The following is a 21,349-nucleotide window of genomic DNA, read 5'->3' on the forward strand; positions in this document are numbered from 1 at the left end:
GCCATGGTGAATTGTGGTGACAGATTGTTTGACAACCGTCATGGCCAATTTGAGAAAGATGGCAGTGCCTTAAGGATGCGGATGGTAATTTTGTGGATGCGGAGCTTCCTAAAAAATATGAAAGTTTGATATCGGCTGAAGAATGGGAAGCTTTCAAATCCAAAAGACAAGATACCGTGACGGAGTACGTTCTTCGGATCCTCATGGACAATAAAGATGCGGAGAAGTTGTTTTTTATACCGTTTAATACCGGGTTAGCATTTCATTCTAAATTCATCTATTATAATTATTTTCCAAGTTACCATCTAACATTTGCCTAATCATTACAGTGGACATTGGTTGTTGCTCGCAATCAATCCTATCCGAGAAATTGTGTATTATCTTGACTCGTTAGGAAATGATTGGACAACATACCCGGATATGAAGGTCCTAATTGACACGTAAGTGAGAATGTTCAAAATTTTTCTTAGTTTATGTGAATTGTTCTAATTGCTTCATTTTTATTTTATTAGCGTCCTACAAGCTTTTCGGGCCCAACGAGATATCCAAACCTCAAGGAGGGGCGCCAACTCCATTACATGGATTAAAGTGGCGGTATATTTTTAATTATCACATTTTTTATTATATTAGTGATGACACTTGATAAAACTTAGGATTTATAATCCTTTTTTTTTTCATATGTAGTGTCCTCAACAACGTAATCAAATAGATTGCGGGTATTTCATGTTGAGGTTTATGCGAGATACTCTTGCTTTGGGCCGATTAAAGATTCTCACCGATGTATGTATTTCTAACTTATGAGTTATTTTTATATTTACACATATCTCATATAATTAAATAGTTGGAATTAATTCAAAATATGTTATATTATTATGTAGTACTTTGATGAATTCAAGTGTGCATTTTATACAAAGGATCAAGTGGACGAAATCAAAGAGGAGTGGTGTCAATTCATGATAAAGCTCAATGTTTGTTCATAAATTTGTGTAATTAATGTGTACATTTGTAGTATATGTTATGACTTGTAAATGTGTACATAAATTTGTATATATTTTGATACATTTAAGGCAAAATTGGTTTGAATTGGTATATATATATATTTGTTAGCCAAAAATTGGTAGAAAAAAGGCCAAAATGGCATATATAAAATGTGATAATTGTCTGTCAAAATCTGGTTGAAAACAGGTAGAAATTCTGGTTTATAAACCTGGAAAAAATGTGGTTTAAAACAAAAGCTTCAAAAATTTTCGTATACCTTAGACAACGCTTTTGTAAAAAGCGCTGTCTAAGGGGGGGATTAGAAAGCGCTTTAGGCAAAAGCGCTGTCTAAGGGGGGGGCTTAGACAGCGCTTTTTGAAAAGCGATGTCTAAGGTTATACCTAAAAAAATTAAAATAGTAGGGTCTTAGAAAGCGCTTTTGGCCAAAGCGCTGTCTAAGGGGGGGGGGGGGGGGGGGGGGGGCTTAGACAGCGCTTTTAAGATTTAAAAAAGCGTTGTCTAAACCTTTAGCAGCGGAGGTTTAGACAGCGCTTTAAAGCGCTGTCTAAGGCTAAAAAAAGCGCTGTCTAAGGTCTTGTTTGTTGTAGTGAATGAATAATTAAAAGAACGGGATTAAACACCATGCTGCAAGCAAATACACAAACTTATCAAATTGAATAATTCAAGATAAACATCACATACCTATAAATAGTGACGTAACACAAAATAGAACTTGGAGTGGAGAACAACTTAATAAAATAAATAGTTAAAGAGACTTGACAACAAAAGTATGAAATTGAGAGTAAGAGAGGAAGATGAAAAGGAAGAGAGAAAGATAATGTGTACGCTAACATTAAAATAAAAGGTGGGATGTGAATAACAATATTAATAAAGGATGAAATAGAAATTGCAAACAATAAGGCTGAAAAATAATAACATATAGAGTATGGTAATCGACAACGACATTTAAGCAATGCAATTAACAAAATTAGTTATTTCTTTTAATTAATAATAATTGACAAGCTTTTTTTTACACAAAAATAAAATTGTTCTTTGAATTTAAAAACCACAACATTTGATTGATGTTATATTTATATATTTTTTTATAACTAAATGCTATATAGAAAGTGAGGATCAACTTACTTCATGAGTACATTTTTTTTAGTTTGCTCCAAATCATAATCTTTAAATTGAATCTAATTTAATGGTTAATTAACATTTTTACTCAATTAACCATTAGATTAGATTTAATTTAAAGACTATGATTTAGATTAAGCTAAAAAACGTACTCTTAGAATAAGTTTATCCCCAAATATATATATATATATATATATATATATATATATATATATATATATATATATATATATATATATATATATATTAAAATAATTAAAATTTTGAAGGAAAAGTGACTAACAATTCTAGTAAGGAGAAGAAAATTGTTAAAATACTTATGAATATATCTAAAGTAGATGATGTTGTCACAAATTTTTCTTGGAAATCGCATGAAAGGTGTTGTGAAAATAGAAAAGGACGATGGTCATGCCGAACAACAAAAATATTTCATGTTAGAACTAACTAGTATTGGACTAGCAACTGTCTCAATTACAAAGCAGAGCAAAGATACTAAAGAGTCTCTTCGTCCTTAAGATAAATCTAAAAGCCACCAATATGATGTTCTCTTTGATGTTGTTCATCTCAATATTATCTATCCCATCAAGGATCAATATGAAAAATCTAAATCATATAGACCTTCCGATCTCCCTATTCCTAAAATTGTTGATGTAGTTTTAAACCCTAATTGAGACAAGTAAAACTATAAAAGATTAATATGATAATAATAACCAAACCATATAAACCCTAATAACTTCTGATAACCATCTTTGTGAGAATGTCATTGAGAATTTCATGAGTGATGAAACTGGTGCGAGTAAACCCTTGCATGTAACCCTTGTTGAGGTTGATCCTAAAAGCATTTGTGAAAATGTGGTTCATGATGTCAACAAGAATCTGTCTAATGTTGCTCGTAAAGATGACATTTTGAGTGATAATGATTTAGAAGCCAATTAAGATGACGATAATAATGTTATTAAAGACTTTAGTACCAACAAGGAAGAAATAATCACATTCCAATACTATATAATGCTTTATGGTTTACGTTGTTTGTTGTGATCTCTATGGAGATTGTAATTGTTTTATAACAGGGTTTTGTCAGAAACTTATATTTTTGTATATGTACTAACACTGGGGAGAGTGTTTGAGTTAAAGTGAAAGGTGTTTTAAATTCAGGTAGAGCCGAATTAGAATTTGGAAAAGGGCACTGGATTGGGGAGTCCAGATGAGACCTTCATGTACTATTGACTACTAATTAATGAATTTCCTTTCGTTGGGTTGATGCCCTTCAAATGTAGGTGCTTTTGCATTGATCTGGGTTAACAATCCCTTATGTTATTTATTTTGTGTATTCATTATTTGTCGTTGCACCATCACATTGTTGTGTACATTGTCTGAATATTGTGTGTGACATTTTGCCACAGTTAGAAAAGAATTTCACATGGTAGTGGTACAGTTAGACTTAAAATTTTCAATGATCATGAGTTTCTTCTTCACCATGTGAGGTATGTGTTGAACATGTGACTCCACAGACAAGAGGGGGTGGATTGTGGAGGTTTGAAAAACTTTGGTTGAAACAAAATTATTTGCAAAATCAGAGTTTAATTTTTCTTTTGTAAAACACATGAATAAATAGGCAGCAGAAAACCAAAACAAGAATTAATGGAAATTACAAGAAATAAGGGAGAGAGATTAATACCATAGAATCATACAGGTTTGGCCTTGAATGACCTACTTTTGTCCCCAAGAATTATTCTTGAGAGTATCCAATAAACTAAGAGCTTTTAAAAAGATTTTCCCATGAACCTGCTTATACCAGGAAATGAACTTTTCAGGCTAACTTATAACCAAACAGTGAACAAGGCTTAAAATTTTTATTCTCCAAACCAAAAGATATTTTCCACAAGATGATTTCGCACTAAGATAGAGTTTTGAGTTGTCTATCCTCTGAACCAAACCGGGGTTTTACTAGTTTAGCTCGCAATCAAACAACAAATTTCTATGGAATAATATTTTACACAAGAGGTAAATCATATTTGGTAAATTAAAAATAAGCCCTTACCTAAAACAAATATCCTCACTTAGACTCGAGAATGCACTCAAAGCACTATGACTAAATATATGTGAGAAAATGAAAAAGAAGCTCTTTATTTTGTGTGAAATAATAAAGTAAGATCACTACTCATTTTCTAGATGTGAAAAAGTGATAAAGAAGCTCTTTATTTATAGAATATGGTATGATATAAATTTGGAAATAATCCATGTGCCAATTCAATGTCATAATCGATTAGGATAATCAATTAGACACTATAAATAGATTGTTAAGGCTCCTAATGAAATATTTTGATATTTAGCAATTACCAATCATTAGAGACTGTCCCAATCAATTTTATACTCAACGAAAGAAACATATAATTGATTAGGTTAACGAGTTAATATATTATTTAGTGTAAAATAGTCTTCTAATTAGTCAGACACTCCTCTAATCAACTAGTTAGGCCACAAAACATTTTTCGAAGAGCTTGGAGTTGTGCTCTTTTGACTCTTGTGGAACCCTGGTACTTCTGCTTCATGGAGTGCCAAATGTGCTTGGCAGTGTCTCGATTGAGGATCGTCTCCATAATGGTTCAATCAATGGTTTGGAACAGATAATTCTTAACCTTCAAATCTTTTAGCTTCTGGTCTGCACTTGATTTTTGTTGTACTGAAGTTAGCTCCACTCTTTCTGCTGCAGGGACTCCAGTTTCCACCAAATTGCAATACTCCTTTGAGCGAAGAAAATTTTCCATAAGCATGGACCAATAATCGTAATGGCCATCAAACTTAGGAATTGCAGGTTGAACAATGTTATTCTCAGCTGCCATGCTTTGAATCTCTCTCTTTTCACTAGCCATTGTCAAGAGTCTCACATTAGGATGAGATATAGTATTATCATATGTTTAAGAAGTGTCATCTATTGTCTAATTAAAATTATAATATCAACTATTGAATAAGAATTGATAGGTAATAAACAATTTTAAATAAAAAAGTAAAGGAAATTTGAAATTTTCGTCTGTTTTTTTAGTTTTCCATTGACTCTTTGACTAACTAGAAATGCTATCTTTTTCAAAGAGGATTTATTTATTGAGAAGGACTTAGTTTACTTGTGATTGGTTTGGAGCTAGTTGTAATACTTCTATTCATTCTAACTTCTTAGATTGACTTGACAATCCTTTATTGTATATTAGATTGTGGTTGTATGCTAATGTTTGAAAATCAATTCTACCTTTCTCTTTCTATTGAGTTGAGTATTACTTATACCACCCTCTCTCATCTAGGCTACTTGTCTTGCTTTCCTTAGAACCACCCTCTCTCATGCCAAGCCAAATTATTCCGGTACAATAATCAAAAAAATAATTATAAATGACAATATGTAATAGTTAAAAAACATTGAAGGATTAATAATTAAAAATATATAGAAATATTCATAAAGAATCAATATATTTACAATCTTAATTATTAAAAATTAAAATTAAAATTGATATCCACTATTTATTGTCTTATCACATCTAAACTCGGTGTTCTAATTTATCACTCACACATAAAGGATTTTGTTTATCTAATATTTGACGACCAATCTTCTTTAAATCCACCTTGCATGCATGTTCTTCAGGATATCTATGCATTTTACAAAATACATTTCCACAACGACAATTAAATCCTAATAGTCCCACTTTTTTGTTGCAACTCTTGCACCTATTTTTCTCTGTCTTTATGTTTTGATTGTCGGTAAGAGAAGTAGCTGCCATAGCCTCACAGATACTATCAGTATTAGGGGTCATTGAAGAACAAGAAGATGTTGATTCAAAAACAAAGCTTTCATCATTTGACTTTTCAATGTTTTCTTTGAGATAATCATTGTAACACTTTGAGCAGAGATTGTTGTTTGAAGAAGAACCGTAGAAACCACAACCATTGACACAAAGCAATGGAACCATGTTTCACTTAAGAAAAATAGATGTTTGCAAATTCGGAGAAAGGGAGAGTTTTGTGGAGAAAAGATTCAAGCTTGAAAGTTTTGAATGATGGATTAGGTTGTGTTCATTTATAGGATATAATTGCTAGATGATTGTAACTAATAATACTATATTTTAGGAAACTATCTGTCAAAAAATTAGTGTAGATTTAATTTTTGAGAAAAATTTAATTAAATAAGATGAAGATAAAATAGTGATTATTTAATAGGTTTATAAAAGGAAAATAAATACGGAAGGAAATAAATATTTTTTTTATTAAACGACATAAATGTCCTAAAAAAACTATGATAATGTTTTTTTTAATAAAATATTAATTTTGGTATATCCTAATCTTATGTAAATTCTGGATAGGACTAGTTATATATTATTTTTGTTTTGTTAAATTAATGATTATTTATGTTTTTAATTATTTGTTATATTAAACTCTTAAAATAAAATTTTTGATTTAGAAAATGTTAAAATCTCTTTTGAATTGATCTAAAATAACTTCATTTATAACTACCATTATTGTTACCACTTTGCAGAATATTTAGGTCCAAAACGTATTCTAAGAATTTGACATTTATAAAATTAATTTTTATATAAATAATTTAAATATATTTATTTTTTAGACTTTCTAAGATGTAAAATCATTTATTAAATTATCATAATCGATTTCTTATCAAATTTGTTTTTCAATGGATAGTAAAGTCAATCATTTAATCTTTGTTAAGGCATTGTTCATCTTAGATAGGATTTTATCAATTTTAATTTCAAAAAATACAACTAACCTTTTAATTGTTCTAGAGCAACATTATGAACAGTCACCTATATTTTCATATTTATTTTTTTCGTTTGTTTGTGGTCAAGATTTTTAACATTTTAGATTTGAGAAATAAATATGTGGATTTTGTAGAGAAGAAAGAGAAGAACTCATAGGAAGGTAGGGATGACAAGGAGTAGGGGATACTATAGTATCCAAGCCCATACCCGCTAGCATATCAACGTTAGTACTCGTACCTAGGGATGTATATGAGTTGGATAAACTCACTAAATTCGGCCAAACTCATTCAAAATGATCCAAAAAAGAGGATTTGAATGGGTAATTCGGTTAATATGATCTTGGAAAATGAAAAATTATTCAAAATAATTGGATTTCAGGTAAACATAGACCCAACCCATAAAATCCACTCAATCCATAAAGTTTACCATTAACTATTAACTATTTTTGTTTTTTTATGTCTCTTAATGAATTGATATATGAACTAATATTTATATTTTTATCATTGTAATTTTGTTGAAGATATTAATGTTGAAGTCAAAACTTCCTTTTTGAATTATGAAGGATATTTTAACATTGTTATTGTCTCTTTTTTGTATTTTGATGAATGATGACTTTGATGTATTCATACTTGATTGCTTCAATTTTAGTCTCTTAATTTATTACACTTTGATTATTTTGATTTTAATACTAGTGAGTTTTTAGTAATTTACGTAATTCTAGTTCTAGGTATTATCAGAGGTGGATCCAGACATTATATATTGATGTGGCTAAATATGAAAAAAAGTATGAAGTAAATTATATTCAGAATAAGAAATAATATTGTTTAATAAAGTACATTTACAATGAAAATTGTCTACTATCCATTTCTTGAAAATGAACTAAAAATAACATCATTGTTAATTGTTCCAAGACCATCTTTTTCTATAAAAGTTACAAGACAATCATTTAACCATTGATCACTCATTTTGTTACATAGTTGACTCTTCACAAACTTCATAGCTGAAAAATTACGTTTCACACTTGTAGTTGCTACCGGTAAGACTAAAGTCAAATTCAGAAACTTATAAACCATATCGAATGTGTTGCACTTATTTGTTTCCACAAGTTTTGCACAAAGATCTAAAATTCCTTTTAAATTTGCAAATTTTAGGTCACATAGAACATTTCTAACATAATTTTGAAGTTGATTTCGCACCATAACTTCCGACATATTTACAAAATCATTTGATAAAACTCAACCATCCTTAATAATGTTTTCACATCAAAAGTTGCAAATGACGATGAGGGACTCAAACATGAAACACATTGTAAAAGTTCAGTATTCTCTTCATCAAACCTAGCATTAAGCTCGTGTAATTGCAAATCTAAAACACTAAACAAACAATCATGCCTATAATGAGTCAAATTAGAAACACTAGAAGTTGTAGCATGTCGTCTAGGTTTCTTCCCTTGCACATATGGTGCCTCCATATCAGGCACATAAATATCATGCTTATTGCAAATTTTCATAATCTTAGATATAAGTTCTTCTCATCCATCATTCTTTATTTCTTGTAATTCTTGTTTGGTAGCATTGACAAGTGATAAAGCGTTCAAAATATCTTGATCACACTTTTGTAGCGTTACACTCAAATAATTTATAAATCCTAAAAATCTCAACCATCATATATAACATGAAGATAAAATCAAAAGAATGAAGCACATCTAACAAAAGCATAGTTTCACCATATACTCACTTTACATTTGATTTTCAACCACCCATTAATAAATGCAACCAAGCCAAGTGAAAAAATTGGAGAAATAAAATTAAAGATTGATAAATATGAGAGGAAGAGACAAGCATGAGAGATGGTGTGTGAGAGAGAGAGAAATGTGAGTTAATCATATTTTTTATAAATTATTCTAATAAACATGTATTTTTATATATAATATAAAAAAATTAATTATTCTAATAATAATCATTAGTGTATATATATAATATATAAAATATTTTAAAAAACTAGTGTGACTATAGCCACACCCTACCATCACCTGGATCTGTCCATGGGTACTACCGTGATACAAATTTGATTTTTGCAAATACTTTTATTATAAATTTTATATAGTGTTTAGACATTTGCTGTTAAAAGAATAACGTTAATACGGTTAAAGTATTTTTCAAGAAAAAAAATAATTGGAGCCTTTTTTTAAAAAGAATGTCAAATTATTTACAATTATCCAATAAAACAAGGAAAAGAATTGGGCGACCCACTACCAAATCCAATGGTTTTATCCAAACCGACCCAATGATATTGTGGGTGGTTATTTTATTTCACCCAATTCAATATAGTCTATGTGGTATGAATTTTGACTTTGGCCAAACCCAACCCAAACTAACTCATTTACACCCCTACTCGTGTCCTCTAGGTATGTAAGTGCCCATACTCATACCTATTACCCGCATTTATAATAAAAATAAATATATCAAGTATAAAATATCATATCATTTTAGATTTTTAAGATCATTAAAAATTTTCAAAAAATTTACTATTGAATTAAGAAATAAACAAATACTTATATTAAATATGTAATGGTTTAACATTGACGTATTCTTAAAAATTGATAGACTTTTATTTTTATATGATAATATAAATTAAAATATATAAGTAAATATATTTTACGGGTATGGGGAGGGGTGGGTACTAAGGTGTCCATACCCGCATCCATACTCACTTATTTAAATAAATAATTATCCAAGTTTGTGCATGTACTCATTTTTGCGGATTTTTACCCTACCCATTATAGGTATTTTTGTGGGTACCTACTGGAAACGGGTCAAATTTCCATCCCTATAAGAAGGGACGACGTAAGGGTAAGACAACCCAAGCTAGTGAAGGAGAATAGCGATCCAAAACGCAGCGGAAATTAATTTTTTTTCCTTTAGTGATCCTTACGAATGGACATGATCAGTGATAAAATTATTACCTCTTATGGCGATTGAAACCTTTGATGCAGATCTAAGGAGTGATCACGAACGTTGAATGGTGACAACGCCTCTCCTCAGTCCACACGAACGGATTCCTTCAATCTCAGTGCTAACTGCTACGAATGAAGGCTTTAAGAGAGAGAGAGAGAGAGAGAGAGAGAGAGAGAGAGAGAGAGAGAGAGAGAGAGAGAGAGAGAGAGAGAGAGAGAGAGAGACGAAATTTCATATATATCAAATGCTTATGTAGAAGGGTTCTATTTATAGAACCACTTATGTGGGTTGTAAGCTAAAAAGTCCACTTAAGTGTATGTGGCCTATATCTTATGATATACCAAAACCACTTAAGCACGTGGTATCTTGCCATATTTCGTATTCTACTTAAGTGCACCATACCTTAAATTGTTCTACAATTAACTTAAGTGCACTATACCTTACGGTGTTCCTTATTTACTCTATCTCTCATCAATCCTTCCTTTTGTGTGTGACCATGTAGGTTCTCGCGACATTGATAATTATATTAAATCATGTATTTAACATAATAAACAGTAAGCGGTATCTAGCAACACATCACTGCTACCAAAGACACGAAAATATCATGTGATATGATAAATCCTTTTGTGATAATACTAATGTGTACAATTACCCTTTTGCCCTTATGTCTATATTGAACATAAAGCATAGACTGTGTCATCCTTGTCCAGTTTAATATTGAGCCCTTAGACATTTCTCCTATTATGCATGATGGACAAAATCCATCTAGGTCACTCATGTCCTTCAGCATGCTTAATGGAGTACCCATCAATTGTCTTTATGTTCATCCAGTTACAGACAATGTTTGATCAGCAATAAGGCACTCGACTCTACATCTAGGATCCATAGTGGTTTTAGGTCAAAGAGTGGTATACACCACTATCACCATGAGAATAACTTATGACACTTTGCATAACATTCTATATAGTATTCTCATAGCAGGTCAATCCAGTATAAATATTACTCTTAATATTCATACCTATGTTTAAGACTTGATAACTCCTTATCCATGATCCATGAGATGTGATCATCAGTCTATATACATAATAGTCTTAATGCTTTAATGTTATCCCATTTTACAACAAATCTCGACTACAAATACTTTAAGAATATTGTCCTTATGTTTAATGGGATCTCATGATTAAGTCACACTTGATACATTAAACGGACTAACTATTCTAGAGACTTTATTAAATAAACATAATAAAAAAAAGCCTTTTATTATTAATAAATAATTCGATACAAGTACCAAAAATATTGGACTCTAGGGCTTACACCAACAATCTCCCACTAGCACTAGAGCAAATCAGGCATACCCCTAATGCCCATAGATCTAGTATGGACATCATGCTTCTGCTGCGCAAGAGGCTTTGTTAGTGGGTCAACAATATTGTCAAGTGTTGGTACTCTTCATATTTTCACATCTCCTCTATCTATTATCTCTCGACTGAGGTGATAAATCTGAAGTATGTGTTTGGATCGTTGGTGAGATCTAGGCTCCTTAGCTTGTGCGATAGCACCATTGTTATCACAATAGAGATCAATGGGATCCACAATGCTAGGAACTATGCCAAGTTCACTAATGAACTTTTTGATCCAAACAGCTTCCTTTGTTGCACTTGAGGCAGCAATATACTCGGCCTCAATTGTAGAATCAGCAACTATATCTTGCTTTGAACTTTTCAAGCTCACAACGCCACCGTTTAAGCAAAACACATAACCAGATTGCGATCTAAAGTCATCTTTATCTGTCTGGAAGCTAGCATCGGTGTATCCAATTACAACAAGCTCTTCCTGACCTTCATATACCAAGAATGAGTCCTTAGTCCTTCTCAAATACTTAAGGATATTCTTGACAGCTACCCAATGAGCATCACTAGGATCAGATTGGTACCTACTCGTTGCACTTTAAGCATACGAGACATCTGGTCGAGTATATAACATGGCATACATGATAGATCCTATTGCAGGTGCATATCGAATCTTATTCATGCAATCCCTTTCTTCCTTAGTTGAAAGGGATTGTGTTTTTGATAGACACAAGTCATGTTGCATAGGTATGAATCCTTTCTTGGAATCATGCATATTAAAGCGTCTCAGCACTTTGTCTATGTATGTACTCTGACTTAGGCCAAGTAGTTTTTGTGATCTATCTCTATAGATCCTAATTCCTAATAAATAGGCTGTTTCACCTAGGTCCTTCATAGAAAAGTATTTCCCCAACCAAGACTTTACTTGTTGTAGGGTAGGGACATTGTTTCCAATGAGTAATATGTCATCTACATATAATACCAAGAATACGATCATGTTCCCATTAACCTTCTTGTAGACACAAGGCTCATCTTCATTCTTGATGAATCCACATTGTTTTACTGTTTCATCAAAATGAAGATTCCAGCTTCTGGAAGCTTGCTTCAATCCATAGATTGATCTTTGTAACTTACATATCTTTTGGGCTTCTTCTGGTATGTCAAATCCTTCAGGTTCTGTCATGTACACATCCTCAAGAAGATTCCCATTAAGGAAAGCAGTTTTGACATCCATCTTCCATATTTCATAATCATGATATGCAGCGATAGCAAGTAAAATCCGAAAAGATTTAAGCATTGCAACTGGTGAAAAGGTTTCATCATAGTCAACCCCATGAATTTGTTTATATCCTTTTACAACCAATCTTCCCTTATAGGTATGTACCTTACCATCCATGTCTGTCTTCTTTTTGAAGACCCACTTGCATCCTATAGGGTTAACTCCTACAGGAGGCTCTACCAAGGTCCAAACCTGGTTTGTGTACATGGAATCCATTTCAGATTTCATGGCTTCTAACCACTTCTCAGACCCGGGACCAATTATGGCCTCTTGGTAGGTCACATGCTCATATTGATCCATGAGTAATACATCCCCTTGATCAGTTATGAGATATCCATATCTCTCAGGTAGGCGACGTATCCTGCTTGACCTACGCTGGTCTTGTTCTACTTGAGTAGGTTGCTCTTCCACAATTACTTGTGTTTCCTGCTCTAATTCCTCCATAGGTGTATCAATGCTTTGTGATTCTTGAATTTCTTCAAGCTCTACTTTCCTCCCACTGATTCCTTTGGAAATAAAATCATTTTCTAGGAAAACTCTAGTTCGAGTGACAAACACTTTGCCTTCAGAAGGATTGTAGAAGTAATACCCTCTTGTTTCTTTAGGATACCCCACAAATAAGCATTTGTTATATTTGGGCTCAAGCTTAGTTGAAATTTGTCATTTCACATAAACTTCTCAACCGCAAATCTTCATGTAAGACATATGTGGTTTCATACCACTCCATATCTTATATGGTGTCTTCTCAACCTTTTTGGATGGAACACAGTTAAGTGTGTAAGCTATTGTCAATAGTGCATGTCCCCAAAAGGAGTTTGGAAGATCGGCATAACTCGTCATGGATCGGACCATGTCTAACAAGGTTCAATTTCTTCTCTCAGATACATCGTTCCATTAGGGTGTTCTAGGAGGAGTAAGTTGGGATAGAATCCCACACTCTTTCAGATGGTCATCAAACTCTAGGCTTAAATACTCACCACCTCGATTTGATCGAAGAGTTTTAGTATTCTTACCTATTTGATTTTGTACTTCATTCTTGAATTCCTTGAACTTTTCAAAGGACTCTGATTTGTGTTTCATTAAATACACATAACCATATCTACTGAAATCATCAATAAATGTGATGAAGTACTGAAAACCTCCTCTGGCTAGTATGTTCAATGGTCCACATACATCAGTATGTATAAGGGCCAAAGATCATTAGCTCTTTCACCTTTTCCTATGAATGGAGACTTTGTCATCTTTCCAATTAAACAAGATCTGCATGTCTTATATGATTCATAATCAAAAGAATCCAAGAGTCCATATTTAGGGAGTTTGGAAATGCGCTTCTCATTTATATGGCCTAATTGACAATGCCAAAGGTAAGTTGGATTTAACTCATTAGGTTTCATCCTTTTAGTATTAATGTTATAAATCGGTATTTCAAGATCAATGACATATAGTCCATTGTTCATTTGTGCAGTAGCATAGAATATATCATTCAAATAAATGGAGAAACAATTGTTCTTTATTATAAATGAAAAACCAAACTTGTCCAAGCAAGAAACAAAAAACAAAAATAATATTCCTGCTAATTGCAGGTACATAATAACAGTTCTCTAACTGAATTATTAAACCACTAGGTAAAGTCAATACATAAGTTCCTACGGATAAAGCAACAACCTTTGCTCCATTGCCCACTCGTAGGTCAACTTCACCTTTTTCCAAATCTCTACTCCTTTTTATCCCTTGCACATTGGTACAAATGTGAGAACCACATCCAGTATCTAATACCCATGATGCAGAAGTAGATAAATTAATTTCAATAACAAAAATACCTAAAGTTGAAGTCTCTACTCCATTCTTCTTATCTTCCAGGTACTTTGGGCAGTTTCTCTTCTAGTTTACGGTCTTACCGCAATGGAAGCAGGTGACTTCCTTTGCTATGCCTCCACTAGGCTTCAAAGCGGGAGCTATGGTTTGGGTTTGGCAACTTCCTTGCCTTTCCCTTTATCATCCTGCTTGGTGGGTCTTTTGTTCTATCTCTTTCCATTTCCGATCATCATAATGGACTTCCCTTTTGACTTCAGATTCTGCTCAGCAGTTCTTAGCATGGATAACAGTTCAGGAAGAGATTTGTCCATATCATTCATATTGAAATTAAGGAAAAAAATGTCTGAATCTATCTGGGAATGATTGCAAGATCAAATCAGTCGCAAGTTCCTTTCCGAGGGGAAAACCCAACCTCCCAAGGTTCTCCATATACCCAGTCATCTTGAGAACACGGGGACTCAATCATCTTGAGAACACGGTGATCAATCACACTATGCAGAGTTAGCGAGGGTGTAGGGGCAGCGCCCCGACGCAAAATTTTAATGAACAATTCATTTGAAATCTCCGTTGTTTTTCGCATCAACACTTGATACTTTAAAGCACAACTCTTGTGCAGTCATAACCTTAATCACATAACTCTTTGACAACACAATCCTTGTACCGTCATGAACCCTAATGCACTAATTTCATACCGTCAAACACACCTCGATTGTTAATTCAGTATGATTGATCAACACGTCATTGCTTCATCATACTTTCGTCAGATTTCGAAGCAAATGACCATTGATCGCTCAAAGGAAAAAAACCATTAAGTGTTTGAATGAACGAAAGAGAAACAGTATATCATATATACCGTATTTCGCATCAAAATTACTTATATCATATATATAACTTGATCGATCTCAATTGTGTAACCTATGGGCGATCGATGTATAGCTGCTCCACCATACTAACATCGAATTCTGAAGCATAGTCAACATCAATCATCCAAATCGTACACACATGATGCCAAATTTAATTACTCGTTTATTCTTTGATTCATTTTTTCTTTTAATCGTATTAATACAAAAAATACAGAAAATAAACAACTATCAAATGCATGATTTCGTAAGTGGCTCTGATACCACTAAAGGAGAATAGTGATCCAAAACGCAGCGGAAATTAAAAATTTCTCCTTTCACTACGCCAAATAAGGGAAAAGAGGGCGCTTTTTTGGCCTATAACAGCGCTTTAAAGCGCCCTCTAATCTGGCGCTGGCATAGGTAAAGACAGCGTTTTTTTTCCTGGTGAAAGCGCTCTCTAAAGTGGCTCTTTAAGCCCTTTAAGGGCCACTTTAGAGGGCGCTTTTTAAAGAAAGCGCACTCTAAAGTGGAAACTTTTAAGGGTTTAGAGGGCGCTTTTACTGGAAAGCGCCCTCTAAAGTGGAAATTTAAAGGGTTTAGAGGGCGCTTATTTTGGAAAGCGCCCTCTAAAGTGGGTGGTTATTTAATTTTTTTTTTTTAAAAAGCGCTATATTTTTTTATTTATTTTAGACAACCTGTATATTGAAGCAGTACACCTAAAACTGTATAATTTGAAGCCCTTTTTCACACATTGCATTCAACAAGCCTTATATACAACAATCCATACATATACAACAATCCACTGATATATAATCGTTTAACTTCTAAAGATTCTAAATATACAACCAATTCATAACTTAAAAAGAAATAAAACTAAGTAGCAAAAGCATCTCTGAGATGTATGTTTTTTTTGCTAGCCGCAGTCTTCTTAGCAACAACCTCTTTTTATTCAATATCAATAGCATGAAAGTAAAATATCATAAAATTAGTTAGGTGAAGTATAAGATCAAGAATTAACATTTTTTATGCATAAATATCATATAATTGTGTTTATACCTTTTTTTTATGCAACTGACTCGATTTGCTGTAATAAAAGCCATTTTACCCGTAATAAAGAAAACAATTAAAATCATTTGACCTGTACCTTTTTCACTAAGTTCTCTTTCTTTTCTTGGTTGGAATATGTTCTACATGTCTCTTAACAACACGGACGGTTGGATTGATCCAAATACCCTCATTATGATCATTTCTAATATATGAATCATTTGATATAATATTCTCATCTTGATCATTTCTGGTAAACGATTCAATCTCAACATCAATATCACCTTGATCTCTAGTGTTTTCATCAATTACTTTGTTGGAAAAAAGAACTATAGACCATTTCGTACTTCTCGGATCATTGACACAGAACACTTGTCTAGCTTGAGAGGCTAGAATAAAAGACTCATCTTTGTATCCCACCCTATTAAGATCCACTTGCAAAAATCCTGACTTATCCATTCGAATGCCGTTATTATTTTCAACCCACTTGCAACCAAATATAGGAATCTGAAACTTCTCATAATCAAACACCCAAATGAACTGCGTCAACCCGTTTCCCATAACAACATCCCAAGCAAGGACATATCATTCTACTGGGGTCTTCGGCGTGCGCAACGACAAACTTAACGAATTCTGATACCCCATTCTCGTACTCTCTCGACAATCGATTGGAAGACATCCATGTATTATCCATTACTAATTAGAATAAACAAAAAACAATTTCAGAAGAGAAACCAAAAATGGGATGAGACAAAACAATTTCGCTTTATTGAGTTAGTCTCTGTGCAGGGCATTCATGTCTCCAACAACAACCCAAAACCAAAACAATTTTGGTTTATTGAGTTAGTTTCTCAACATTTTCAGATATCTCTGACTTCAATAGCATGAGAATGTATGAACCATGCATTAAGCATTAGTGGTATGCACTAATTTGTAGCATAGTTATATATCATCATATAGTTTTTATAAAAGATAAACATTGACTAGAAAATATATATGTAGAATTGTATAATGGTCTAACTGAAAGCTAACAGAAGAATAGTCGACTCTAATTTACTCTATCAAATAACATCCATACCTAAACTTCTTAAGTTACTAGCTACGCTATGTATGCTAGAATAAATACACTCATAAGCTGCATAGTGTACCTTTGATTGGTAGAAGGTGTTTTAGATATTGCTGCCTCCTTTTTCTACATCGAGAAACAAATGGAACAGTTGGTGAAATTTAACCCATAATGTCTAGTCTCCATTGCTAGCATTGCAACATAATAATTATTGTTGAGAATACTCAATAAATGTATGAACCAAGAAAAATGAAACCAAAAATGAACAATAGCGAACGTCAGAAGAGAAACCAAGTAATATGAAGGCTTTGAGTGAGAGTGAGAAAGAGAAACGAAATTTCATATATATCAAATGCTTCTGCACAAGGGTTCTATTTATAGAACCACTTGTGTGGGCTGTAAGCTAAAAAGCCCACTTAAGTGTATGTGGCCCATATCTTATGATATACCAAAATCACTTAAGTACGTGGTACCTTACGATATTTCGTATTCCACTTAAGTGCACCGTATCTTACTATGTTCTACAATTCACTTAAGTGCATCATACCTTATGGTGTTCCTTATTTACTTCATCTCTGATCAATCCGTCCTATTGTGTGTGACCCTATAGGTTCTCGCTACATTGATAATTATATTAAATCATGTATTTAACATAATAAACAGTAAGCGGTATCTAGCAACACATCACTATTACCCAAGACACGAAAATGTCATGTGATCTGACAAATCCTTTTGTGATAATACTTATGTGTACAATTACCCTTTTTCCCTTATGTCTATATTGAACACAAGGCATAGACCATGTCATCCTTGTCCAGTTCAATATTGGGCCCTTAGACATTTATCTGGTTACGCAGGATGGACAAATTCCATCTAGGTCACTCATGTCCCTCAGCATGCTTCGTGGAGTACCCATCAACTATCTTTATGGTCATCCAATTACGAACAACGTTTGATCAGCAATAATGCACTCGACACTACATCTAGGGTCCATAGTGGTTTCATATCGAAGGGTGGTATACACAACTATCACCATGAGAATAACTTATGACACTTTGCATAATATTCTATATAGTATTCTCATAACGGGTCAATCCAGTATAAATATTACTCTTAATATTCATACCTATGTTTAAGACTTGATAACTCCTTATCCATGATCCATGAGATGTGATCATCAGTCTATATACATAATAGTATTAATGCTTTAATGTTATACCACTTTATAACAAAGCTCGACTACGGATACTTTAAGAATAATGTTCTTATGTTTAATGGGATGTCATGATTAAGTCACACTTGATACATTAGACGGACTAGCTATTCTAGGGACTTTATTAAACAAACATAATAAAGAAAAAACCTTTTATTATTAATAAATAATTCGATACAAGTACCAAAAGTATTGGCCTCTAGGGCTTACAACAACAGGTTGGGCTTTAGGCCTCCATATTTTAGGTAAAAAAAATTATTATTTTTTTAAAAATTTAGTTATGAATAAATAAAATGTCATAACTCTTTCGTTAAATTCTCAAAGAGTTTCGATTTTGGTGACTATGTGTTTGAGCAATTAGTTAAGCATGTAGAATCCTATGCCATAAAATTTCCTATTGGATTTTCATTTCTTATTTTTGGTATTTTGTTCAACCAAAAGAATAATATTGTTTGTGTTGAAATAAAGTAGGTGTATCTCCTGGTTTGTTAAATTTTAGTTGTAAGTTGTTTTCGAAGAAACATGTCTCTAACATTGTTCTTCTCAATATTCAAAAAAATGATAAGTATAATCTAGTTGTTGATGATGTACCACCCCTGCCTGGACCTGTTAGAACACATCTCCTAAAGGACTTTATGCAAGAAGCCAAGATTTTACAGGAAATCATATCTACGCCCAATGCTAGAGAGGGTGTGTGGGAAGGGCTAATTTTGAGTCCAAATGTTGCAGGTACTTTATCATCTCAACTTTTTGTATTACATGTTAAGAAAAATGACGTGACACTCTTTATAGATGAAGACATGGCCAATGATGATGAGGATGAAGATGTCGAGTATTATATTGTCTCTGATGAAGATTCAGATGCCTCCTTTCAATAACTTGTTTATGGGTTCACAATTTCTTTTCTTTTAACTGGAATTTTTTCTTTCAAGGAAGATGTGTGTCATTTGTATGATTGAATATTTTTGTTTCACTCTTGATTATTTTTCCCTATAATTTTGTTGTTTGTTGATGTTATATCCCCTTATGTGGCTATTTTTTTTGTTTTTTGTATGCCCTTGTAGGCCTGACATTAGTCTCTTTCCTTTGTCCTTTTTTATTTGCTATTATTGCTATTCATGAAGCGAATTGCATATTACTCTTTATACTCTGTTGTGATTTATGTTCTCTCATCTAAAAGATGTTCTGTTGTGATATGATGTTTGTGGCACAATGATTTTTTTAGTGTTCTTATGTGAGTCTTGAATTTTTTATGATCTACAAATGATGAACTGGAAGAGAGTGTGTAAGAATATGCATAACATCTTTAATGTTGTTGATTTTCCAAAAAAATAGCCTTAAGGGGAGTTTGTTATTACACTTGATTGACAATTTTTTGTAAGTAACTTGTTAAGCAAGACGTTTTGACATGGTGTGAGACATTGTGTCTCGATCTATTTACTTGGCACATGTTTCATATTTTATTAGATTTTGCTCTACAAGATTTGTTTCCTTTTTTGTTAAATCAGGAACTTGATTCAAAATGAATTTTCCTTTGATTTTACTCTTAGTCCTTTGGTGAAGTTTTTGGAATTCTTATTTATTTTTAAGTAAGATTTATTTATATTTGATTCTCGAAGATTTAGAATTGATTTTGTGGAGTTTTATTTTATTTATATTTTTGGAAGCCATACACTTTTTGTCAAAACCTTATTGGGCTTATATGTTGGATGTTGTGTATTATTATTTAAAGAGAGGTTCCCTTCGTGTGAAGACTTAAACCAACCTGCAATGTAACTAACTAACAGAACCTCCTCTCAAATCTCTCCAATCCCCTAACATAATTCAAAAAAATTGTAGCAACCTCTTCAACCTTTAACGGTCTCAACAAACTCCAACTGGTAAATGAAAACCCTTTTTATCATAACTGACAGAGGTGACCAAGTTGTAATTTGGATTGCGATTTTCCCTTTTTAATTTGGTTATAACTCATGTTTAAGTAGATTTTAACCATTAGGATTAATGTTCACTTTAATTGTCCATTTAATCGATTCATTTGGTTTGTGATCATATTGATAAATTAAAAATCCAATTTCAATTTAGGTGATGAATTCTTTGTATGTCTAATTTCATTTGCCATGATCATATGATAGATCTTTGATTACTTTTCATTGATTAATCCATTACCATTCAAATCGGTTTTAACCATTGAATATGCTTACATATTGTTGCATCATTCTTATTCATTTGACTTGATCTCATGCTAACCCGTTTGTTGTTTTGTATCCACATGTGACTTTGAGATCCGGGCTCACTCCTAGCTAGTCATGCTCCTAACCAATCCATTCTCATTCAACAGCCTTGTATTATTTGAAGTACCATGCCACTTGTATACTTTAGGCATAATACATAGTTTAATACTTTATAACTTGTATTTCCTTTTCATTCTCTTATGATGTATTGTGTGGATCCATCCCCCCATTTTGTGTTGAATGCTCCCCCACCCCATGATCATGTAATAACATAGATTTATCGCTTTCTAGTTAATTCACCATGCATGCTAATAACGAAGATAAAATAGAAAATGATAAACAAAGCATTTCGAAAGAAACAAAAGGTACTTGATTCAACGTCAAGTTATTTTTCGAATAAAACTCACACCATTGCAACGTGAATATTTGATCCAACGACAAGTATTCCCCATTTATTCCATTATCCATTATATCATCTCTCCTCCATTTTATTCTCAACTTCATTCTATCTCTCACTCTCATTCTTCACTCACACTTTTCATCAAAAATTCAACCACTTGATCCAACGCCAAGTTTCTTTTTCAAAACCATTTTCATAACAAATCGGAATGCAAAATGGGGTGTACGTGCTTGTACACAACATTCAAGTACTTGGGTTGTCGGTCGTACCTAGCCTGAGGA

General features: G+C 32.7%; 1 protein-coding gene, 1 long non-coding RNA gene and 1 pseudogene across 2 annotated transcripts; 1 reads left to right on the forward strand and 2 right to left on the reverse strand.

Moving 5' to 3' along the window:
- Positions 1 to 21,349, reverse strand: part of LOC127129469 (phosphoenolpyruvate carboxylase, housekeeping isozyme-like) — a 64,309-nt pseudogene that overhangs the window by 24,488 nt on the left and 18,472 nt on the right.
- LOC127132253 (uncharacterized) lies at positions 533 to 964 on the forward strand. The gene is made up of 3 exons (XR_007806643.1): positions 533 to 594; positions 685 to 780; positions 879 to 964. It is a non-coding gene; the product is annotated as an uncharacterized LOC127132253 (long non-coding RNA).
- Positions 5,629 to 6,129, reverse strand: LOC127132249 (zinc finger A20 and AN1 domain-containing stress-associated protein 6-like). The gene has a single exon (XM_051061168.1). It carries the CDS (start codon positions 6,069 to 6,071, stop codon positions 5,643 to 5,645), a length of 429 nt encoding a protein of 142 aa, XP_050917125.1. The 5' UTR covers positions 6,072 to 6,129; the 3' UTR covers positions 5,629 to 5,642.

This window comes from Lathyrus oleraceus, chromosome 3, assembly GCF_024323335.1.
Source record: "Lathyrus oleraceus cultivar Zhongwan6 chromosome 3, CAAS_Psat_ZW6_1.0, whole genome shotgun sequence".
NCBI lineage: Eukaryota > Viridiplantae > Streptophyta > Magnoliopsida > Fabales > Fabaceae > Lathyrus > Lathyrus oleraceus.